The sequence below is a fragment of the Vulpes vulpes genome, chromosome 2 (genome assembly GCF_048418805.1).
Source record: "Vulpes vulpes isolate BD-2025 chromosome 2, VulVul3, whole genome shotgun sequence".
NCBI classification, from domain to species: domain Eukaryota; kingdom Metazoa; phylum Chordata; class Mammalia; order Carnivora; family Canidae; genus Vulpes; species Vulpes vulpes.
Genome location: NC_132781.1, coordinates 27,608,520 through 27,632,201, shown reverse-complemented (window position 1 = coordinate 27,632,201; position 23,682 = coordinate 27,608,520). Strand labels below are relative to the sequence as shown.

General features: G+C 39.3%; 1 protein-coding gene across 4 annotated transcripts in view; it reads left to right on the top strand.

The window, feature by feature from the left end:
- CA10 (carbonic anhydrase 10) overlaps positions 1-23,682 on the top strand; it is a 476,846-nt gene that overhangs the window by 62,239 nt on the left and 390,925 nt on the right. For all 4 annotated transcript variants that reach the window (XM_072747501.1, XM_072747502.1, XM_072747500.1 and 1 more), the window contains exon 3: positions 20,016-20,090. In XM_072747501.1, coding sequence (XP_072603602.1) covers positions 20,016-20,090 — 75 coding nt within the window. The remainder of the gene's footprint in view (positions 1-20,015; positions 20,091-23,682) is intronic.

Here is a 23,682-nt window from a genome sequence, read left to right as displayed (position 1 = left end):
TATACCCATTTGCAGTTCCATTCCCCATTCTCTGTCCTCCTCTTCAGATAATCACTTCCTCGTAGTTAGTGCGTGCCTATGTTTTTATTACTTTACTATATATGCATACATGCATAAAATATATAGTTTTATTTTGTGAGAGTTAGGGTATGCACATTATAAGTTATATACTATGTATTTTAAATGTCACTATCTTTATAAATTGCTTTTTCATTTAATATAATTTTAGGTCTATCTTGATACTTAAAGACCTAATTCAATTGTTTTAACTGTCGTACACTATTCTTGTGTATGAATATGGCAATTAATTGACCTATTCCTATATTGATGAGTATTTTAATTGTTTCCATTTTTTGCTTGCAGTCTTTTTGGTGCCATTTTATTTCAGGCATATTGTTAGAATATAGAATATCTAGTTTTTAAAAATCCAGCATGAGAATCTATATCTTATAATAATTCAGTTTAATCCATTTATATTTTTAATGTTGACTAATATATTTGAATTTATCTTCCTGTTTTATTTCCTATCAGTGTGATTTTCCTTGTCCTCCCCCTTCTCTGCTCTGTGTGTGTCTCTCCCTATCTCTCTCCTTCTTTCTCTATTCCTGACCCTACTAGATTGTTTTCTTCATTGCTTTTTTTGTTTTTTGGAATTTATACATTTCTTTTGACAAGATACAGTGTATGGATAATGGTTTTTTTTCCCCATTTCTTTCCAGTAGTTATGGTTATGGTTCCCAATCCTCTTCTATTGATTATTCAGAGCTTCCAGACAATATAGCTAGTAAAGCCCATGAGCTTTAGCATCAAACAGACTTCATTTAAATCCTGCATCTGCCACTGAATAGCTTATGACCTTGGCTAAGTTATATAATGTTTTTGAACTTTAATCTCCAGAACACTTTCTGTGTTGTAGATTTGTCTTGATTGAATGAAATGGTATACCACAAAACACCAAGAAAATCAGCTGGCATGTGACAGTCACTGAATAAATGGTAGCTTTTACTTTTTCATAGTTATTTTAATCATCCTGGTTTTCTCTCTGATTAGAATGGGGATGCCCATTGATTTAAGTTATTTCTCCCCTTTGACCCAAATAACTCTACTTCTAAAATGTTTTTGAAGAAATTAAGCACAGGTACAGTAAGCTTTATTCACAAGAATGTCTAGGCTTCTGAATAGTTGTGAGGGAGCAGTCTGACAGGAGGAAGACGGCCTTGGTGAAGATGTGATAGGTCTTTTCTCCAGCATCCATCTGAACCTGTGCCTTTATGTGAAGTCTTTTTAAACATAGTCCAGCTGTTTGCTAGAGTCCTCTTGCCTCCCACTTGCTCCTCTTCTAACTATTTCTTCAGTCTCAGTGACCTCTTCTCTCTAAAGTCTCAAGTCCTGTTTTACCTCTTGGCATTTGATGAGCTTCTCTTTCTCTCTTTTTATTACAGTTCTCTAAAGATAAACTTGTATTTATCCTGCAGCTCTTGAAAAGCACTAGCCATAGTGGTTAAGAGCACAGACTCAGGAGCTGGACAGCTTGAGTGTGTAAGTCTCGGCTCTACCACTTATGGCCAGACCGGTGAGGCACTGGGCAAATGACTTAACGTTATTGATTTTGGTTTCCACACCTGTGAAATGGGGAAGATGGAAATCAACACTAAAAAGGATCTGTGTGAGTTTAATGAGTCAATATAGATAAAGTGCCTGAGCAGTACCTACTATTACAAGCTATTTAAATGGTAGCTATTATTATGACTGTTTCTTCTCTTGGCTGACTCTTGACTACTGAGAACACCTTTGAGTTTAGCTCAAGCCCATAACAGGCTCTGCATGCACCTGCATGCACAGAAACTCAGCTAAGGTCAATATTGGTGTAATTCATGTGAACTTCAATCTTCCAATCCATTATTTTTGACCTTGAAAATAAGAGCACAGCATTTACTTCTGCAGCACAGACTGTGTCTCTTTTTGCCTAACTTTTGAAATTTATGGTTGCATTACCCTGGATGTTCCAAAGGAAGCAGATTTGTAGAATTGCAGAGCATTAACTAATGATGAAAGGGCATTTGCTTACTTTCTAAACAAAATATGGTGGGAGGAAATCTGGCCAGGGTGATGGGAGCATTTTATTGACTGAGCTCTTTATAATCCTTAGTGTATTTTTCCACTTTTGTGCTTGGTGATTTTTTTTTTCCCTGAAAGTCAAGTGTTCTCTTAGCCCTGAGGAATGGCATCTGCCTCATTTGTGTGAAAAAAACAGTCTTTATTTGTAAGAGTTTTCCTCCCCGCCCCCCTTTCTTGGTTTTGTGATTAAATGACTGCATGTAACATTTATAACTGAGATGGGATGTTCTCGGCATTCCCAGAAGTTTGAGAAAACCCTATTATTGGAGGGGGAGAAAGTCATTTTAAAGTACATTTGCCTTTGTCCCTTTAAAGATTAACTTTTGGAGAGGATCTCAGAGAAAGCAGGCTCTCATAGTTCTGTCTTTTCATTCATAATAATCTGATTTATAAGCAAGTAGACTTTGAGGGTATGTTGCACAGAGTTTTGGAGGTGGATGATTGCAGAACAAAGGAAGCTTTCTCATCAGACTCTGTTCCTGCACTCGGTTTTCCGAGGCCCAGAGTGCATGTTCTCATCCAGGACCCCACTGCACTGACCAACATGATGAAATCTCACCTCTGCAAATTTCTTGTGTAGGATTAGTGCATGCGCTCACAGAAAACCTCGGATTTGCTAACTGCTAAATTAATACCCAGAGTAACTGAGGTTAGATGTTCTGTTGGACTGACAACTAATCTCCCCTTTGACAAGTCACTGCAAATCTTTTTTTTTCTTTTTTAATATATGAAATTGGAAGAGGAGCAGTTGGGTGACCAGAATCATTAAGTCACAGTACTGCCTCTCTGCCATGAGCCCCTCTGAAGGCTTTCACCCCTCAGTTTCTCCATCTGATAAAAGGGGGACAGAAAACAAGATTTGCAAGCACCCTTCCACATCTGTTATTCTAGATCATATCTTCCTTCTTCTGAACAGGCTAGTCTATATTTAGAAGAAAATTACATGTAAATAGATTGTTTATAAGACAATTATAATTCATTCAATTCACTTTCTTACACTGCAGCTCATTCTAGTAGCCATTTTCCCTTGTGTAGAACAGGAGTTGAAGAAAGAATTGGTAGTCATATTGAACATTTGCCGATGGAGAAAGGTTACTCAGAGAAAGGGGGACTTTCCCCCAACTCAGCCCCATCAAAACCCAGCCTTTAATACCTTCAAAAAGCTTATTTCCTTGAAATTTCCTCTTTGATCTAATGTTTAAATAAAAAGAAAGTATCTGGATCACTGGGTTTCTAGTAACTGGGTCTTTTCTCTGGTTAAATAAATTGGTTTTATTGATTTGTCAGGGTGCAGATGATGATGAGGAAAGCAAGAGAAAAAAGGCAGGAGGTATAGGAGGGGCAGGAGAAGTACACATTCTTGACTTAGGTTGGACAGCATTCATATAAGACCAAATACCGGCCAATATGTGAATGATCTGATACGATTCCAGATGCCTTGCAGGCAAATTCTTCATAATAGCTATAGCTCTGTATGGCAAAGACTGCTATGTGCAGGGATGACCATATAGTTATCATCTAAACTGGGATAACTTTGAGAGCAAAAGATAGTCCTATTTATATTTATTTTGGGACAATAAAGGTAAATTGGGAAAAAGGAAGGAAAAAAGGTAAATTAGGAATATCCTAGGGATCCCTGGGTGGCGCAGCGGTTGGGCGCCTGCCTTTGGCCCAGGGCGCGATCCTGGAGACCCGGGATCGAATCCCACGTCAGGCTCCCGGTGCATGGAGCCTGCTTCTCCCTCTGCCTGTGTCTCTGCCTCTCTCTCTCTCTCTCTCTCTGTGTGACTATCATAAATAAATAAATAAATAAATAAATAAATAAATAAATAAATAAAAATTAAAAAAAAAAAAAAGGAATATCCTAGGAGAATTGAAAGTTAAAGCCACTCTGGCTATATGTTCCCACAAACACATTACCTTCTCTTCTTGGTTCATCTCACGGGAATGGGAAGCTTTAAAAAATCTCTGTAGTATTACTGAGGGACATGCAGGCTTCTACAGGATTTACCTTGGTTCTGTCCAGTCAAACCCTGTTATGTAGTCCACTGCGAGGCAACATTGTCCTAGCCCCCTTTACATTTAGATGTATTTAGAAGACTATGTTCTAATCAATGAAATATGCATATAAATAATGTGCATCATTTCTAGGCTTATGCCATGAAAACAACCTATGAGAGCCCCCATGCTCTCCTCCCTCTGGCCTGATGTACACAGCATGGTGGTTTGAATCCATGTGGTATGGATAGCAGAGCTACAAGGCAGAAGGAGCCTGGGCCTTGTATTAGAGACCCTTACAACAATCAGAAAACCCAATTTAAGATTCTGCATGTACGAGAAATAAACTTGTCTTGCACCACTGAGACTTTTAGAGATTACCCGTGACAGCAAGTAAGCTAGCATTATCATCACTAGTGTTATCTTAACTAATACGCCCCATGAACACTTTCCTCAAATATATTAAAAGCATCTCTTTCTTTCTTACTGAACTGTAGGTCTCTCCAAAGTAGAAACCCAGAATAGGTAATCAAATGTAGATTGCACTCTTATCATTTTTTTTTATTGGATTGAATTGAATCTTATTGAGTTGGATAGCAATGAAATAAACTGTACATAAAATGGTAGTAAACTTCAGAGATGATAAAGCTTACTTTCAGCTGGAGGCGGCATGGAAGGTTTCAAGGAGAAGGAGGTCTTTGAGTTGATATTTGAAGAATTGATTTACTTTGGGTATGTCATGAAGAAAATGATGTTACAGGAAAAAGAAATAGCATGAGCATTTGACACACATAAACAAGAGCTGAGTTCAGTCTGACCAAGACATAGAGTCAGTAGGTGAAAAACAAATGTCTAAATTCACTTCAGTTCAGAATATTTATTGGGGAACTGTTCTGGCAGGAGGACAAAGCCATGAAGAAACAACCTAAGAAGATAGTATATCTGATGAGACAGAAGTATGTAATAAATGGTATGAGAGCACAGAGAAAAGACCCCCAAAGGAGATTAGAGTGAATTTTTAAAAACAGATAAATAAACCACACCATACAGGGCATAGGAAGCCTCACAAGGACACTTGTCCATTATCATGTAACCATTCAGAGCGTTGAAGGGATGTGGTGGGGATTGAATTTGGACATTGTTTTGTGAATAGTTGGAGTCACTGAAGATTTTTGAAGGATCAGTGAAAGACAAAAGTAAACTATTGCCCGAGGAGGAGAAGTCGTTTTTTAAAATATTTTATTTTTTATTATTTATTTTAGAGAGACAGACAGCACATGTTAACAGGGGGAGGGGCAGAGGGAGACAGAGAGAATCTCAAACACACCAGACTCTGTGCAGAGCATAGAGCCCAATGCAGGGCTCCATCTCACAACCTTTGGATCATGACCTGAGCTGAAATCAGAAAGAGTCAGATGCCCCTGGAAGGAGAAATCTTAATAGTGGGGTAACTGTGGGGCTGGCAGGGGAGTATGGAGATGCAGAGTCCTGTGATTAGGAAATTGTAACTGTCTATGTAAGTAATTATTGAGGACTTATGCCTGGGCATTATAAATATATAGGAAGGAATGAAATAGAACAATAGCAGATGTAGAATCAAGTCTTAATTTCTTCAGTATTGGAGGTAGGTATGTATAGGTTGGGAATCGTTTCAGCTGTGAGTGACAGATCATACCAATAAGATGGAGATTTCTTTCTTTCTTGTAACGGTAGGTGGTGTAGGGATTCCAGATCATTTGGTCTTGTTAATGGAAATGAGGCTTTTTGCTTCATGGTTCAAGATGGCTGCTTGATGTCTTGCCATCATATGCATATTCCAGCCTGCTAGAAGGGGTGAGAAGAGGCATAGCATTTCCCTTTAATACTTCCTGGATCTGACTAAGATCTTATTGGCCAGAACTGAGTCACATGTCCACCGTTAGCTACAGGGGAGGTAAGGAAATGTCTTTATTCTGAGACGTCATGTGCCTTCCTAAAAACCAGGGTTTCTCTTGTAAAGGGAGAAGAGGAATATGGATATTGGGGCATTATTATTACCGTGTTTAACATAGGGGCAAAACACAACTGTTGGCATAGTGAAGCTATGGAAAATAGCTTTAGTGAGTTGATGAAAAGATTGGATGGAACTGAAATGAAATGTCCAGGGGAAAAATATAAGTTTTCAAGTCATGTCATTGAAGTAGTAGCTGCAATAGGTAGAATGATCAAGTCTTTCAAGTTACAACTCTCCAGGTAATTCAGATTCCAAACTTCACTTTCCTCTTTGTTACTTAAATAATGAAACTCTAGTTGGACTGGTCTAGACAGCTCAGGTATGCTTGCAATTCACTGGCTCCATCCCTTAGAAAGTACAGGACAGCCCCTATTATGTAGTGCATGGTTAGCAAACAGTGGGTCAGAATCTAAAAGAAGGACAAAAAGATGTTGAGCTGCTCATATATGAGAAAAATAAATTAATAAAACCACCCTGGCCTTTCCCTAAGGTTCGCATCTGACCTCCTGTCCCAGCATGGCTAATTGATTGTAGAGGGCAATTTTGTTGGCTTTCCCTGCAGCTCATTGGGCCTTGGGCTTGTCCAGGCTTTGTCCCAGCAAATAGCACAGATTTCCTGTATGAGTTCCCAGAATCAGTGGCTTTCCTGTTCTGTTTCCACAGGCTCCTTGCTGCCTGCACTTTGACTTGCAAATGTTCTAAGTGTCCCTAGGGGTTCCTGAGTTCTGTCAGTCTCTGCCAGGGCAGTCTTTTTCCTTCTAGAAGTTGGCTTACAATGTAGAGAACGGGGGTATGCAGATCAATGCTTCTTCAGGCTGTAATTTTTTTTAAATCTCAAGCAGATTCCAGTGAAATATGCCATAGCTTCTGATTTCTTGTTCTGAGCAGTTTTTACTTTTTACTCTGACTAGGTTTTCATTCTGCCTCTGGTTGCACCCCCCCACCCCCCGCCATACCACCAACACTGACATCAAATAATAAAAGTATAGAACATAAAGCATTGTCTTTTTTTAAATATTTTATTTATTTATTCATGAGAGACACACAGAGAGAGGCGGAGACACAGGCAGAGGGAGAAGCAGGCTCCCTATTGGGAGCCTGCTGCGGGGCTCGATCCCATGATCCCCGGATCGTGACCCGAGCTGAAGACAGGCACTCAACCACTGAGCCACCCAGGTGCCCCTAGTGAGGATTTTAAGAGTGAAATAATTGGTCCAGAGTAATACAAAATTTAGTAGTGAATTTGTGATTCAGCGCCAGGTTGCTGCATATTCTCCATTACTTCACACTGCTTCTCAAAAGACACCAACAACTCTGCTTGTTTTTTTCATTTGACTTAGCCTTGCTGAATTCAAGCTTATGAGAGAAATGAGGAAGTTTTAGTCTCATTCAGAACTACTAGTTTTGACTGAAAGTTTTGTATGAAATGAGATTAATCCCACAATTGACTAACTCATTGATTTTAGGAATTATCAATCATTTATCAACTGCAGTTTAAAGATTATTTCATTGTTTCAATATTTAGTATTCTGAATACAAAGCACATACATTCTCCTTCTCCCCATGGAGGAGGATGCAGGGTGAACCTGGGTGTGGACTTGAATTTTAGGGGTCAGAAGTTTCATCTACCTGTTTTAAAACATAGAAGCTGTTACCAAATTGACCTATGATACTTATGGAAAATACATCTATACTTGATTCCAAGATGATAAATAATAGTAAAAAAATGGAATACAAAAAGTGTCCTGATGTTAATGAAATGTTCATCACAAGAATTTATGATGGAAGAAAATCATTCATTAGACAGAGTTACAGTGCTTCTTGATTAGTTGTCTATTTGTCAAAAGTCAAATTGTTTTAAAATTGATTAGCATTATTCTATCATTGTTTACTTGTCTTAAGGTTACCCCAGTATTTCCCTTTAAAAATAGTCACTTACAAGGGTGCCTGGGTGGCTCAGTCAGCATCCAACTCTTGATTTCAACTCAGATCATGATCTCAGGGTCGTTAAGAGCAAGCCTCCCATTGGGGAGTCTGCTTGAGGATTCTCTCTCTGCTCTCCCTCTGCCCTTCCCCCTACTTGCACCCTGTCTCTCTTTCTCTAAAATAAGTAAATGAATCTTTTTTATAAAAAAGTATATGAAGAAATTGCTGAAGCCATGAGAAGAGATGTGATAGCTAAATGGAATGTGTGATCCTAATGAGATCCTGGAACAGAGAAAGGACTTCAGATTAAACACACAGGGCATCTAAGTAAAGTATGGACATTAGTTAATAATGTTCATTAATTGTGAACAAAGGTATTGAAGGATAGTGATAATAAATGAGACTGTGTAGGAGTATATGTGGGAAGTCTCTATCTTTGTAATTTTTCTATGAAACTAAAACTCTTCTAAAATTTATCTATCTCTCTCTCCATCAAGAGAAAGTAAATAAAGATACAAAGACTAGCACCAGATTACTATTTTTCTCTCCTGTTTCTTCTTTGTCTCCACCCTTAGTGGCCTCTCCCTCTTAAGTTCATCTCAGATTTTCCTCCTCACTTCAATTTCTGGATATTGAACATCCCAGAGCTCTATTCTCTGTCCCCTTTGGTCTCTTTCTTTACATTTTCACATTCTTGATGACCTCTTCTAAACTCAAGGTTTTAAGTATCATTTATGTGTCAAAGAGTCACAAATATATATGCTGCTTTTTGGCTGTCTCCAGAATTCACATTATATCCAGCCACCTCCTTGGCATCTCCCCATAAATGCTCCTATACCATCTCAATGGAACTCTTGACTTCACTTCCTGCTCCAAATATACCTTCCCCCCCCACCCACAGTCCCTTTGTCATCTCAATAACTGTCAGCATTAAGTCACTTAGACCAAAAAAGGTAGGACTTATCTCTGATCTGTGGTCTTTACCTTCCCTCATTCATTCCATCAGTGTATTCTCTTCACTCTTCCTTTAAATCATATAGTGTCCATCCACTTCTATTTTCACCAACACAATCCTGACTGAAGCCAATTCTTCTGGACCTTTACCTAAATTGTCAGCCTCATCTTGAACCTCCCCTTTCCATGCATCTACTGTGGTTCACCCAGAGTGGCTACTTTGCTGGTTTTTTTTTTTTTTTTAGGATTTTATTTATTTATTCATGAGAGACACACAGAGAGAGGCAGAAGAGACACAGGTGGAAGGAGAGCTCCCAATAGGGAGCCTGCTGCGGGGCTCGATCGCAGGACCCTGGGATCACGACCTGAGCAGAAGGCAGGTGCTCAACCACTGAACCACCCAGAGGCCCCTTTTCTGTTTCTTAAAAAGCCAAGCTCCTTCTTGCCTTTTTAGGGTCTTGAATTCACCTGAAATACTAGTGCTGTTGATCTTCATGAGACCAGATCTTTTTTGTCATTTAAATCTCAGATTAAGTTTTGTAATCCAAAAGGCCATCAACTGTCACACAATCTAAAGTGTCCTTCCACTTTCCTTTTATCTTGTCCTAATCTTTAATTATACTGCAGAATACTTTCTGTACATAATGTACTCTTTCTAGTTGAATTCATTTGCTTGGTTATGTTTTGGTTTTGGTTTTTTCTGTCTCCCTCAAGTAGAATGCAAGTTCTGGGGGAAAAAAAGGAACTTCACATGTTCGATGCTTAGAACACTGCCTGATAGTTTTAGGTACTCAGCAATGTTTGTTGAAATAATGAAAGTGACAAATGAGAAATAGACACTAACATTCTGAAATTCAAGGTTGTAAGGGATCATAGTAGAACTGAAGTGATCAGGAAAAGTTTCTTGAAAGAAGTGGGAATTGGTGAGACTTTGAGAATTGAGTAAGACTAGTCAAGAAGAAGTAGATAAAGGAGTTCCAGGGCCGGGAGGGGTGGGGGGGATAGGGAGGAAGGCTAACTAAAGCAAAGGTGTAGAAAGAGTAATAAACATGAACACTTGGGGACAGCAGGTAGAGCAGACATTTTATAAAGATTATGAGAAATGAGATCAGACTGCATGGCAAATCCAAAAGGCAGAAATTCTAGAACACCAGGCAAAGGTACTAAGAATCACCCATGTTAGGAACTTCTCCCTCTTGTTGATTTTTGATTCCAGCTACATTTGAGCTCCTTAACTGCAATCTCGTTCTAAGCATTTTAGATGAAAGTCATACAGTCTGTTTCACCACCAATTTTTTTTTTCTTTTCCTTACTCTCCCAACACACATACAATTTTGACGTCAGCTTGCTTGGGTCTGGCCGAATGTGCACGGTGATTCTAGCTTATATATACACATTTCCTGTGCTTGAATAGTCAGTTTGTGGTCCAGTTAAGTCAATGCAGTCCTTGACCTGCATTTTTGGTCTAGTTTTTATGGTAAATGGGGATCACGTAGGGTAGAGGGATAGAAATGAGTCTCACTCCTGCCTCGCAACTTCAAAAATGTAAAGAATGGCACAGATGCAAATACTCTCAGATATGGTATCACCCTCACCCCACCATAGTTTTAAATGAAACACATTGAGCTAAATAAAAGAGTTTCCTGTGGCTTTAATTTCCCCAGGCAGAGTGTCAGCTCCTGGTGCTCTCCCATCTGTCAAGTGAGTGTGGGCCTGTCAACCAACTTGAAAATGCTTTTGTCAACATTCCCACTGACCACAAATACAGGCGTCATACCAACAAGTCTTTGGATGTAAACTAAAATCTCCCAAGGACTGTTTGAGCTGGACTGCAGTTTTGTACAATGTTTGACTTCACTACAGCACTTTTCATGCGTCCAGCTCATTGGGCACCTCTTATTGGTGACACTTTGCATAAATCATGGGATTTCAAAAAAAGACACATTCTGTGGCCTCAAGAAAGATATAGTTTAGTGTGAAAAAATGACATGGAAACAGGTAAGTGTGGGGCACTATCTCAATGCCAAAATGTGGTATAATGCATAATATCAAACAAAGGTGCATGGAGGAGAGAGAGACCTACATGATGTATGAAAGTAGAGCATTTGAAGAAGAGAATTATCCCTGGCAGGTCCAGTGGGTGCCATGTAGTGTACCAGGATGGTCATTTACATTTCTTCTAGTGATCTATGCTCTTCTCAAAGTTCCTGTTTCTCATGTAAGGGCTACAATTGGCCATTAAGGGGAAACAGTGAGTGTCGTGGGGTTAGGGAAGGTGATACTTTGCCTCCTGCAACCAATGATAGCAAGACTTTTTTTGCCTTCTGACATTTGTTGTTCTACTGATCCAATAGGCTCAGTGCCTTCTTCCTTATATTACCTCCTTAGGCAGAGAAAAGGAGCTTCTTAAGAAAACTACTGTTCAGGGCTCTTCCTATCCCATTAAAACTAAATAACACAGTAGTACCTGTACTTTAACTGTCTCCCCCCATATGTGGTTCTGTCTTCCCTTATCATAGACCACCTGGCACAGATAACATTGTACTGACCAAGTGCTTGGAAGTGCAGTTTTGCAATGTGCATGCTTAAAGTTAGGTGTATTTTGACTGGAGTTTCATTAAGCAATCTCCCTTCCCCTATGGGCTTCCTTTGTGAGACCTCTTCTGTTCCATCTTGTACCACTTCCCTTCCCACCACTCCGGGCCATGCTCAGTTGTTGCTCTTGAGTTTTCTTTTCCATTAGGTCAAGAGACCACTCTAATTTCCACATGGAGATGATCCAAAGTTCTGTTTTCTCTGAATCTAATGTAGTGATAGGGGTAGAAAATAGAGAGGAGAGTTGCAAAAGTTCATCTCAAGATAACGTGAAAAAATTAGCATGTGAAAATATAATCACTTTATCTATGGAAACAGATGAGAATTCTAGGAGTTATCTAAAACATGCTTTATAGAGTGATGGGAAGGGTGATAGGGGTTTTTAGAAGTAGTCAGTTCCTTTATGACTGTTTGAAAAACCCAAAGAGAGGGATATAGGCAGTGTTTCTATGAGACCCCTACAATTTTGGTGGTTTAGCCCAATGAAAATGGTATGATGGGGGCCATATTGATTTTTATGTAGATTCTGGTGACTAATTTCAGGGAGTATGGAAAATATTTAGTATTATATGTGCATTCTGCAGTGCTTATTGATCAGATGCCATTTACCTGTAATTAGAACTCATCTCTTTCCAAATTCTAATTTTCCTTTTAAAGTTGCACACTTCTAAACATTTGAGTAGGGAAGCAGAACTAGATGACAACAATCATTTATACCTCTAAGACAAGGATTCAATACAGTGCAGCCTGCCACAGGCCAAATCCAGCTGTTTGTCTGTGTTTGTAAATACCATTGGCACATAGCCACAGCCATTCATTTATAAATTGTATATGGCTGCTTTTGTGCTACAATGGCACGGTTGAATAATGGGGACAGGGACAGTCTGGCCTTCAAAGCCTACAATATTTATTATTTGGCCATTTACAGAAAAAGTTTGCTGACTCTTGTTCTAAGACATTATACTTTTTTTTTTTTTAATGGCATCCCTTCTCTGTTTGTCAATTTCCTCCAGTGCCCAAAAGGAGATAGGAGCAATGAATTCTGTGTCTCTTTCCAAATCCTGATATTCTGAGTTTTCTTTTGAAACTCACAAGTTCTCAAACTGCCACAATGAAAAAAGGAGAATAAAATTGAAATATGTTTTTCTTACTATCAAGAGAGGGGCCCTTGCTATGTATATCTCCTCATCTGGCAGTGATGACAACTTTTACTGTCAACACAATTTTTTTGATTAGACACCTGGATTTTTCCCAGGGGCTGGTTGCACGTTAAGTAAAGAAATCTGATCCACAGGCAAAGCACTGCACAAGCTAAGGCTTCTTTCTGTTCAGCTGTCTGCTCTAAGGAATTATCAACCAGCTTTCCATTCACTGGATATCAGATGTAAACAACAAGATGACTATGGAGGATCTGGCTGGGAAGGTTTAAAATGGAAAGTCAGTACTTCTCCTGGTGCTCTGTTGCAGACAAGCCACTCAGAGTTCCTGTAGCCAAGCTTTAAATGAGGTGCCTCTTCAGTGTGCTGTTCTGTCTTTCCAAATTGCCCAACAGTATGAGGCCTGACTGGACATACAAGGGCATTCGAAAGCACGACGTATAAAACACCTTCCTTTTCTTCAAATCTAGGTTGCAGGTATCATATTTTGTAATTGATAGACAGCAACCAGGCCCAGTTCAGGCTGATTGATTTTTGCAGGATGGGTTGGATCCTTCACAAGGCATGTCAGAGAAAGCAAACAGAAACTCTGCAGTTCTGTCACTATAACAGACTTTGTTCACATGGTCTGATTGTCTTGCTGCCTGCTAAACTCTTAGGTAATTTAACTTCTGGAATGGATAGGGTATCTGAAGGATCAATGACTGGACATGAAGAAAACAAGGCGTTTTGCAGGTTTCTGGATGGAGCAGAAGCTTGCGGTGATACTTTTGTCAGTTGCAATACTCAATTATCCAAGGACTTCATTTTCTTCTACCTTTTATTTATTTTATTTATTTATTTAAAAGATTTTCATTTATTCATAAGAGACACACAGAGAGAGGCAGAGACACAGGCAGAGGGAGAATCAGTTCTCCATGCAAGAAGCTTGATGCAAGACTCGATCCCGGGACTCCAGGATCATGACCAGAGACAAAGGCAGATGCTCAACCACAGAGCCACCCAGGCATCCCTCTTCCACCTTTTAAATGACATCTCTTAACTCAGTGCTCCATCCAGTCAGACTGATATGTCTTCTTCATAAGAGGCCTCGGCGTGTATGTATGTGTGTATGCATGTGTGCACATGCACGGGGGTACGGTGGGCAGCAGGTGCCTATATGCACAGAGAGGAGAGAGAGAGAGAAATATGAATGTATCTAAGAATCTGAAAACTTAGTCATTTTTATTCAGGATGATATTGGAATTAGTTTTCCCTTTGTGTCATTGTAAGAGCAAACAAAGAGCTTTCTTTTTATTCCTCACTGCTTTTCCTTTGGTGGAAATAATAGTTTCTTGTGTATATTTTCAAATGGCAGGAAAAAGAAAAAATATTGAAATATATAATGCGGTGGCATGAGGACTTCAGATTTATAAGAAATATGCCTTTTGTCTATTTAGATAAAACAGAATCCTCTGATTAGTGTTCAACATGTTTCATCCTCATTTAACATATATAAATAGTGCTATAAATAATACTGTTAGGTCAGTGACTGTCAAGAGGGGCATTGTGATATTGTTTTTTTTTTTTAATTTTTTTTTTTTTTGTGATATTGTTTTAATGAAAGATATTGCATTTAGCACCAACTGGGTCGGAGCAGGCAGAGATATGCTCTGCAATATATTTGACACTTTCAAACAGTGATACATTGCTCCATGTCCCAGCAGAGTTCAAGTGAGTGAAAAACTTTTATTTTTATGCGATTATAAACTCCATGTGGCATATGAACACAAAGTATCTCTTACATAGTTTTTATTATATCCTATTCTTCAGCAGTGCAAATTCTGTGTGTATCAAGGAAAGATGGTACTTTATTTTCTTCTGAACTTTGCCAAGAGTTGTTCAGTATTTTGGAAAATCACATCACTGAGAGCAGTGCCACTTGTGGATTGTTGCCTCTCCAATACAGTACAGCTGTATTATATTTTAAAGGTTTGTTTCTTTGAGAGAGAGAGAGAGAGAGAGAGAGAGAGAGAGAGAGGTGGGATGATGGAAAGGGCAGAGGGAGAGGGAGAGAATCTCAAGCAGACTCCCCACTGAGCATGAGCTTGATTCTAAGACCCTGAGATCATGACCTGAGCCAAAATCAAGAGTCAGAAGCTCAACTGACTGAACCACCCAGGTGCCTCACACCTGTATTATTTGTACCTGTTTCAATCAAATATCCAACTTCTTCATTCTTCTGGCATATCATAACCAAGTATTTACAAATGGAAATATACAACATTTTATTAAAAATTTTGCATTTATCCTTTATATTACAGTTAAGACATTATATTATATTGAGTTTTTGAAATTATGTGCATAAATTAAATCAACAACCTTTTTCTGTTAAGAGCGACATAGAAAATATTTTAAATTTTACAGGCCAGGGATCCCTGGGTGGCGCAGCGGTTTGGCGCCTGCCTTTGGCCCAGGGCGCGATCCTGGAGACTCAGGATCGAATCCCACGTCAGGCTCCTGGTGCATGGAGCCTGCTTCTCCCTCTGCCTATGTCTCTGCCTCTCTCTCTCTCTCTCACTGTGTGCCTATCATAAATAAATAAAATAAAATTAAAAAAAAAATTTTACAGGCCAATTGGTCTCTGTCACAATTGTTGAACTCTGCCATTGTAGTGAGAAAGCAGCCATAAAGGCAATTTGCAGAGAAGTGGACATGGCTGTGTTTCAGTAAAACTTTATTTATAGACATTGAGATTTCCATTTATAATATAATTTTCACATGTCACAAGATATTCTTTTTTATTTTTTTGACTACTTAAAAATGCAAAGCCATTCTTAGCTCTTGAGCTGTACAAAACTAGTGGGCCATCTTTGGCTAGTAGATGGCAATTTGCTGATCTCTGTTCTAGTGCATCATGCTCAAACATGCACACTGAAATATATGTTGAGTCACATTTCTTTTATTTCTTCTTTATATTATAGCTAAAGCTATATGTTAATTTTTTGAAATGGATATGTGTAAGTACTATCAACAAAAATTTTTATAAAACAAGTTGGTAAAGATATTTGATGTCAAAAAGAAATTTTTGAGTGCTGTGAAGGTCCTCACTTGTAATGAGGATATACACATATATACAAGTTATATACAAGAGAGTGTGGCTTCTCATTGTGGTTTTAATTTGTATTTCCCTGTTGCTGAGTGATGCTGGATACTTTTTCATGTGTTTGTTGGCCATTAGTATGTCTTCTTTGGAGAAATGTCTGTTCATGTCTTTTTCCCATATCTTGATAGGATTTTTTGGGGATATTGAGTTTGATAAGCTCTTTATAGATTTTGAATACTAGCCCTTTATTGGATAAGACATTTGCAAATATCTTCTCCCATTCTGTAAGTTGCTTTTGTTTTTTCAACTGTTTCCTTTGCCATGCAGGAAGATTTTTATCTTGATGAAGTCTCAATAGTTCATTTTTGCTTTTGTTACCTTTGCCTTTGGAAACGTGTCTAGCAAGAAGTTGCTGTGGCCAAGGTCACAAAGGTTGCTGCCTGTGTTCTCCTCTAGGATTTTGATGGATACCTATCTCACATTTAGGTCTTTCATCCATTTTGAGTTAATTTTTGTGTATGGTGTAAGAATATAATCCAATATCATTCTTCTCCATGGGGCTGTCCAATTTTCCCAACACCATTTGCTGAAGAGACTCTTTTTTCTATCGGCTATTCTTTCCTGCTTTGTCAAAGATTAGTTGACTGTAGAGTTGAGGGTCCATTTCTAGGTTCTCTATTCTATTCCATTGATATGTGCCAGTACCATACTGTCTTGATGATAACAGCTTTGTAATAGAGCTTGAAGTCCAGAATTGTGATGTCATCAGCTTCTGTTTTCTTTTTCAACATTCCTTTGGCTATTCAGGGTTTTTCTAGTTCCATACAGATTTTAGTATTTGTTCTAGCTCTGTGAAAAATGCTGGTGGCATTTTGATAGGGATTGCATTGAATGTGTAGATTGCTCTAAGTAGCTTAGATATTTTAACTTTATTTTTCTTCCAATCCATGAGCATGAAACATTTTTCCATTTCTTTGTGTCTTCTTCAATTTCTTTCATGAGTATTCTCTAGTTTTCAGAGTGCAGATTTTTTACCTCCTTGGTTAAGTTTATTCCTAATTATCTTATGTTTTTTGGTGTAATGAGATACCACCTCACATCAGTCAGAATGGCTAAAGTTAACACGTTGGGAAACAACAAATGCTGGTGAGGGTGCAGAGAAAGGGGGACAGTCCTACACTGCTGGTAGGAATCCAAGTTGGTATAGCAACTATACCAACTCTGGAAAACAGTATGGAGTATCCTCAGAAGGTTAAAAATAGAGCTACCCTATGACCCAGCAACTGCACCTCTAGGTATTTACACCAAAGATACAAAAGTAGTGCCCTGAAGGGGCATCTGCACCCCAGTGTTTATAGTAGCAATATCCACAATAGCCAAGCTATGGAAAGAACCCAGATATTTATCCACAGATGAATGGATAAAGAAGATGTGGTATATATATATACACAATGGAATATTAGCCATCAGAAATGAAATCTTACCATTCCATGGATGGAATTAGAGGGTATTATGCTAAATGAAATAAGTCCATCAGGAAAAGGCAATTATCATATGATTTCACTCATATGTGGAATTTTAAAAAAGATCTTATTTATTAATTCATGAGAGATACAGAGAGAGGCAGAGAGGCAGAGGGAGAAGCAGGCACCATGCAGGGAGCCCAATACGGGACTCCATCCCGGGCCCCCAGGATCACACCCTGAACTGAAGGCAGGTGCTTAACTGCTAAGCCACCCAGGTGTCCCTCATATGTGGAATTTAAGAAACAAGACAGAGGATCATAGGGGAAGGGAGGGAAAAATAAAATAAGAGAAAATCAAAAAGAGGGAGACAAACCATAAGAGAGTGTTAACTGTAGGAAACAAAATGAGGGTTGCTGGAAGTGCAGGGGTGGGGGATGGGGTAACTAAGTATTGAGCATTAAGGAGAGCATGTGATGTAATGAGCACTGGGTGTTATATGCAACTGATGAATTGCTGAACTCTACCTCTGAAACTAATAATACACTATATGTTAATTAATTGAATTTAAACTTTAAGCTTTCCCAACAATTACCTCTGATAAAGAAAGAAGGCCATATTTATGGTTTAAATTTTTCAAGATAGGCAACAATCCTGATTTGATAAAATTTGGTGAGTTTTGATAAAACTCAGAAATTTCTGTCTTTGATAAGGCAAATCAATGCTGCCTTATCTCTAATGCAGAGCTATTAAGTAATGTCTGCAGTTCAATACTTTTGGGCTTTCAGATATGTGTATCTCCTTTAGACTTGGGACATGCTTCACGTTCAGGAGAGTTAGGCTGAAATTTAGTGAAATATCAGAGTTTTTGTTTTGTTTGTAAGATGTACTATCTATGAGTCTATGAGTTTTATTTAATTATCATCAAGGCAGGCATTATTAAATGTTTGTTTCAAAAATGGGCCACTGGGTCTGAGTACATTAGGTGAATCTGATCTCATAGATTTCTAAATCTTTGGCATTCCTCTTTTTCTCCTGTGATGACCTCCAATGAGCTGGGAAGGAAGGGGACAGTGTATCATGCAATGTCAAGGCTCGAAGGAAGCATCAGAATTGTTCTGAACCAGAGAAATGTCCTATGTTCACCTACTTGCTAAACTTTCCAAGCAATGTAACTCTTTATCTGGTTTCTTAAGTTGGTCAGGCATAAAGCATTCCTAGCTGATTTCAAATCTCCTTGTTTTTTCCTAGTGCCACAAATAAACTAGAGTCTCTGTTGACTCTTCCACTTGGCTCTCTGGCTGGACAAAACCTCTCCAAGCCTCGGGGCTTTGAGGCCACTTCTCCCTTTGCCTGCTATCCTAGAACAGATGCACTGGCTTTCAACTCAGCCTCCTTTAGGATATTCCTCAGGGCTGTGGGAATATCTGAGCTCTATCCATTCCACATGGAATTGGGGTAGTGGGTAATCCAGTGTACTTTGACACATCCCAAGCCCTAGATTTGTGCTGGGCAACTTGAAAGGTGATATCCTTCCAGAGCCTTTAAGTAGGTTCTTTGTCCCTATTCTATTTGTTTCTAAAGACCTCGAACCTCTCTGTCATCTCGGGGAGTAAGCTTCCTTTTCACTTGCACTGTGTCTTTATCACAGAGCTGCAAGCCTCAGCAGCCTTGTCATATCATAGGCAAAAAAACTATCTTCCTTCTACTATGGGAAGACACTTGGAACTAAGCAATTGAAGCTCATATGGAAGCTAAAGAAATTTAGCAATTCCTCTCTATGCAAAGCTGTGCTTTCAAACACATTGTCTTATACCATTCTCTCTAACCTGGAATGACAAATCTGAAGGAGACTGAAAAAGAACAAGATTTAAAGAAAGGAAATGAAAGTCAAGGTTTAACATTTGCTACATACTTGCCCAATTACAAATATGATCGAAATTACCTTATTTTCTTCCAGTGTGACTGACAGCTGAAATATGATGCAGTTCAATGGTGAAGGGATCCACACAAGTTCTGTGCCACCTGTACTTTGGACGTACAGTCACACGTAATAGGACCACCTCAAATCACCCACTGACTCTCACAAGGGTCAAAGCTCATGTCAGCATGTGCTCACAGATCCCTATGCTACGTTCCAATTTCTTGAGCTTTCCACTTTTTCTCCCTATGATGTCAAAAGCTCCCCCTATGATTATTTATACTCTTGTTTTCATTTTCCTGGGGCCTAAAGAAAGCTGACCAATTGTACCCTTCCCTCTTCTAGCCTAGCCCTTGTAGCAAACCTCCTACCTTCTCTCCATTTCTAAGGGGTTTGTGCACATGTAGAGTTCTTGTCTGGCTTGAGGATGGGATCAGCCTCCTCTCCTCAATCCCAGTGGAAAGGGTGTGTGCTTGGTGTACATGTATAGGGGCAGGTGCAGAAAAGAAGTCAGAGGTAGAGACAAATGACAGGGAGTTAAATAGGCTTAAATACATAATTACTGTCCCTCTCCCTTCAATAGAAATCTCCTGAGTGCCTTTTTATAAAAATGCATTGACAGTATATTTACAGGTTAATAATCTATTTGAAAAAAAGGAGAGAGAAGGTTTTGCTATTGCATTTTGTAGGGTGACTTGTAGGTAGAAGAGAATTATTGTATGTATATTCACCATTTTTCCACAACTAGGATACAGGGATTCTCTACTAGCCTCTCAATGACTCTTCCTTCTTTTTTCTCCTTTAGCTCAACAGAATTCACCAAAAATCCATGAAGGCTGGTGGGCGTATAAGGAGGTGGTCCAGGGAAGCTTTGTTCCAGGTAAATGCACATGGATTCTTGTTCTTTTATTTTTGAGAGAAGAATTTGAATGAAATACATAATGTTATTTCCAGAAGTTTGCATTCACTATATGGAAAGGAGAGTGTGGTAAGGAGCACCAGCATCTCCTGTGCATTGTAGATGTCAAACTTTCTCATCAAGGGGAGGTTTGTTCAAGAGTGGCAATTTAATCAAGACCACCTTTCCCCACGTGAGCCTATATCCCAAAGCTGTTCCATCTACAGGTGGCTCTTCCAGGGAGAGGACACCAGAAGGATGGAGCATTAAAGCTCTGTCTGTTGGAATTTGGTTAAACAAGAAAAAACTATCTTTTTTAACATTAATGAAACAGGAAGTCTGGAAAGGCTGACCATGACAATGAGGCTTGCTGGGATGCATGCTGTCACTGATGTCACTTCAGTAGCATCTGTGGTCAGGACTTAGCAGATTGGGCCAAGCATGAGCTAAAAATAACAGGTGGAGTGGATGTTGTCAGCATGGCAGGGGTGGGGCCAGAACTGAAGACGAATTAGAGCCAGAGACTTAGCATGGCTTCAGTTCCAGAGGAAGGCGGAGGGTGGTCCCCCACCACTTTTCACCTCAATCATGGTCCTCATCCTTCTGAAGTGTCAGACTTTAGTAGGGAGAGAGGCAAGAGACAGAGCAAGAATGTTAAGGAGAAGGATGGACAGAAAGGCAGGTGAGGTATTTCAAAGTAGTTTTAACTGCTCAGATGTGGGAGAGTAAGAAATACAGCTCTTGAGAGAAGTCAAGATGGAGTCCCCATGTAGGCACTAAGAACAGAGGGCTCCACGTGTCAGGGGAGATCTTTGTAGTTGATGGTAGGTGGGCAGAGCAGTGCCCCAGGGTCACCTGGTTCACTCCTGGCAGCTCTCCATCGTGTTGTCATTCTTCTGTAGTGTTCATTGCATCAGCTGCACAGAGCTCAGCAAGTTATTAAACCCCTCTGAGTGTCCCTTTCTCAATTGTACTGTGGAACAATTTCCTCCAACAGAAGGAAAGCAGCATGGGGAAAGAGTGGGTGACCCATAAGACTGCCAAATGGCCTCATAAATTGATATTATTAACTGTACAGATTTACTGTGGCACATTTAGTCCTTGGCCCAGTGGGCACAGAAACTGGTCTTGATTAGTTCACCTAGAAATGATCAGGTTTCTAATAATAATCTTGTAACAACTTAATTGACACAAGCTATTCTCATGTGGCATGATCAAGATACAGGGCACTTTATCCTCAACAACTGGAGACATCCCTTTCCACTGGATGGAGTGCTTATTGTTTTTCTGAGGAATCTGCTTCTCATATTCAAGATATCTCAGAAATTGCATTTATAATTATATTTTTGTGCATTGTAATTATGAAATTAGAGCAACAAAGGGCATTCCCTCCAGGTTATAATGTGTCTTGCTAAACTAATAATAATATCCTCTGTAGTGACTGAAGTGCTCACGGATAATACTGAATAAGCCCTGCAAAATTTTGCTTTTCTGCCCCACATTTTATTTTTGATGTTTTCCCCTCTGTTGGCACATTACTTCTTTACAGGTGTTCAAAGCCCACTTTTGATTTGGTTATTGCTTCTGAGACAGCCATAGGAAAGTTTTATCTTTCCTTTTGTGTGTTGATTTAAAAGAGTTGAACTTTCCCTCATTTCCAGCTTTATATGTATAAAATCTGCTACATGGGAAGCAGTGAGGTACAGAGGTCTGAGTGTGGACTCTCGAGTCAAACAGACCCAGGGTTGAGTCTGGGTTCTGTGGCTTCCTACTGGTCGTTCTGTCAGCAAATTGCCTACCTACCCTCAGATCCTTGGGTGATTCATCTGTTCAAATGGAGATAAGGACCCAGTCAGCCTCATGAGGTTTTGTGAGGATTAAATTATATAATGTAGATAAGATGCTTATGGTAATGTCTGATGCATGGTGGGAAGACATGTCAGTTGCTCTTTTGGTATAACTGTTATTATTTTATCAATAGCAACATAACTGGATATTTGATACTTCTCTGCTTGGGAAAAGGCAGAGAGCTGTAAATTGGAAATATAATAATGCAGGTAAAGGTCTCTCATGATGCATAGAACATGGAAGATGCTTGGATTGTAATTGTTCCTTGGATTGATGAGTTCAGCTGGTCTCTACACAGTGGCCAACTGAGAAGTAACTCTATCATTCTCTGCACTTAGCAGTCCCAAAGCCCTCTGGCTTCCTGGTGAAGAAGACTTGTATCTGATGATTTTGCTTCTTAAACTTTAGAGCACTCCCTCTGTTAAAAAAAAAAAAAAAAGAGTCATGAGCATTTTTGAATTAAGTAATTGGACCTGAGGCTCTAATATCTGACACACTCCAAATGACCTACTTTATCTGAGTTGGTGCTTTGGGCAAACAATGGACCCTTTATTTCTTATTATCATTGCTGAGTATAAGGTTGAGAATGTTCTTTGCTTTGCCACTGGGATTTTTTTTTTCATGTTATGGATGTGTGAAAAAGAAGAGAAATTCGTCTGACTGGACTATTTGTACAAATTTTATTGCCCCATAAGTTCTTTGCAAGAGTATCTAGAAATAATTGTCAGTTGGCATAACTGTTGTGAATCTGTGATTTCAACAAAGCTTGTGGTGCGTAGAAATACATGATTTTTTAATGGTAAGCACAAAATCGATTTAGCACCAGAATAACCCACTTTGGTCAGTTCAGAGCACCTATGGAGTAGCCATTTGATGCTGAGCACCATGCGTGGGGATGTTGATAAAGAGGTAGCTGATACATGGTTCTTATTCAAGGTGAACCCACTGTCTAAAGAGGAAGATGAGCCATAAACCTATGATTCAGTATAACAAAGGTTCTAATAGGGTTTATACAATATGTAAAGGAGTCCATAAAGTATTATGATTCTACCTGCATATTGATTAGCAGACTTTGTTGTTTACCTAATCTTATCTACACTGTCATCAAACCTCATCCCTAACTGTAGCCTGCTTTGCAGGCAGAGTCCCGATTTTATTTATGTCCATCCTCCACACAGGCATGTGCTTATATGCTCAGAGAAGGAGTCCTTCCCCAGCCCCAGAAAATTAATTTTGATTAATATCCACCCCAATAATGGTTATTTCAATCTGTTTCTTGAGACTTATTCATTTAGAAATCATGATGGTTAATTTCATGTGTCAAATTGGCTAGTCCACAGTACCAAGGTATTTGATTAAATTCTATTCTAGATGTTTCTGTGAAGATTTTTTTTTTCAAGTAGGCTCCATGTCCAGTGTGGAGCCCAAAGCAGGGCCTGAACTAACGTCCCTGATATTAAGCCCTGAACTGAGGTGGAATCATGACCTGAGCCAAAGGCAGATACATAGCCAACTGAGCCACCCAGGTTGTCCCACTGTGAATGTACTTTTTAGATTTTATTTATTTATTCATGAAAGACACAGTGAGAAAGAGAGAGAGAGAGAGAGAGAGAGAGAGAGAGAGAGAGAGCGGCAGAGGTAAAGGCAAAGGGAGAAGCAGGCTCCATGCAGGATGCCTGATGCGAAACTCGATCCTGGGACTCTGGGATCACGCCCTGAGCCAAAG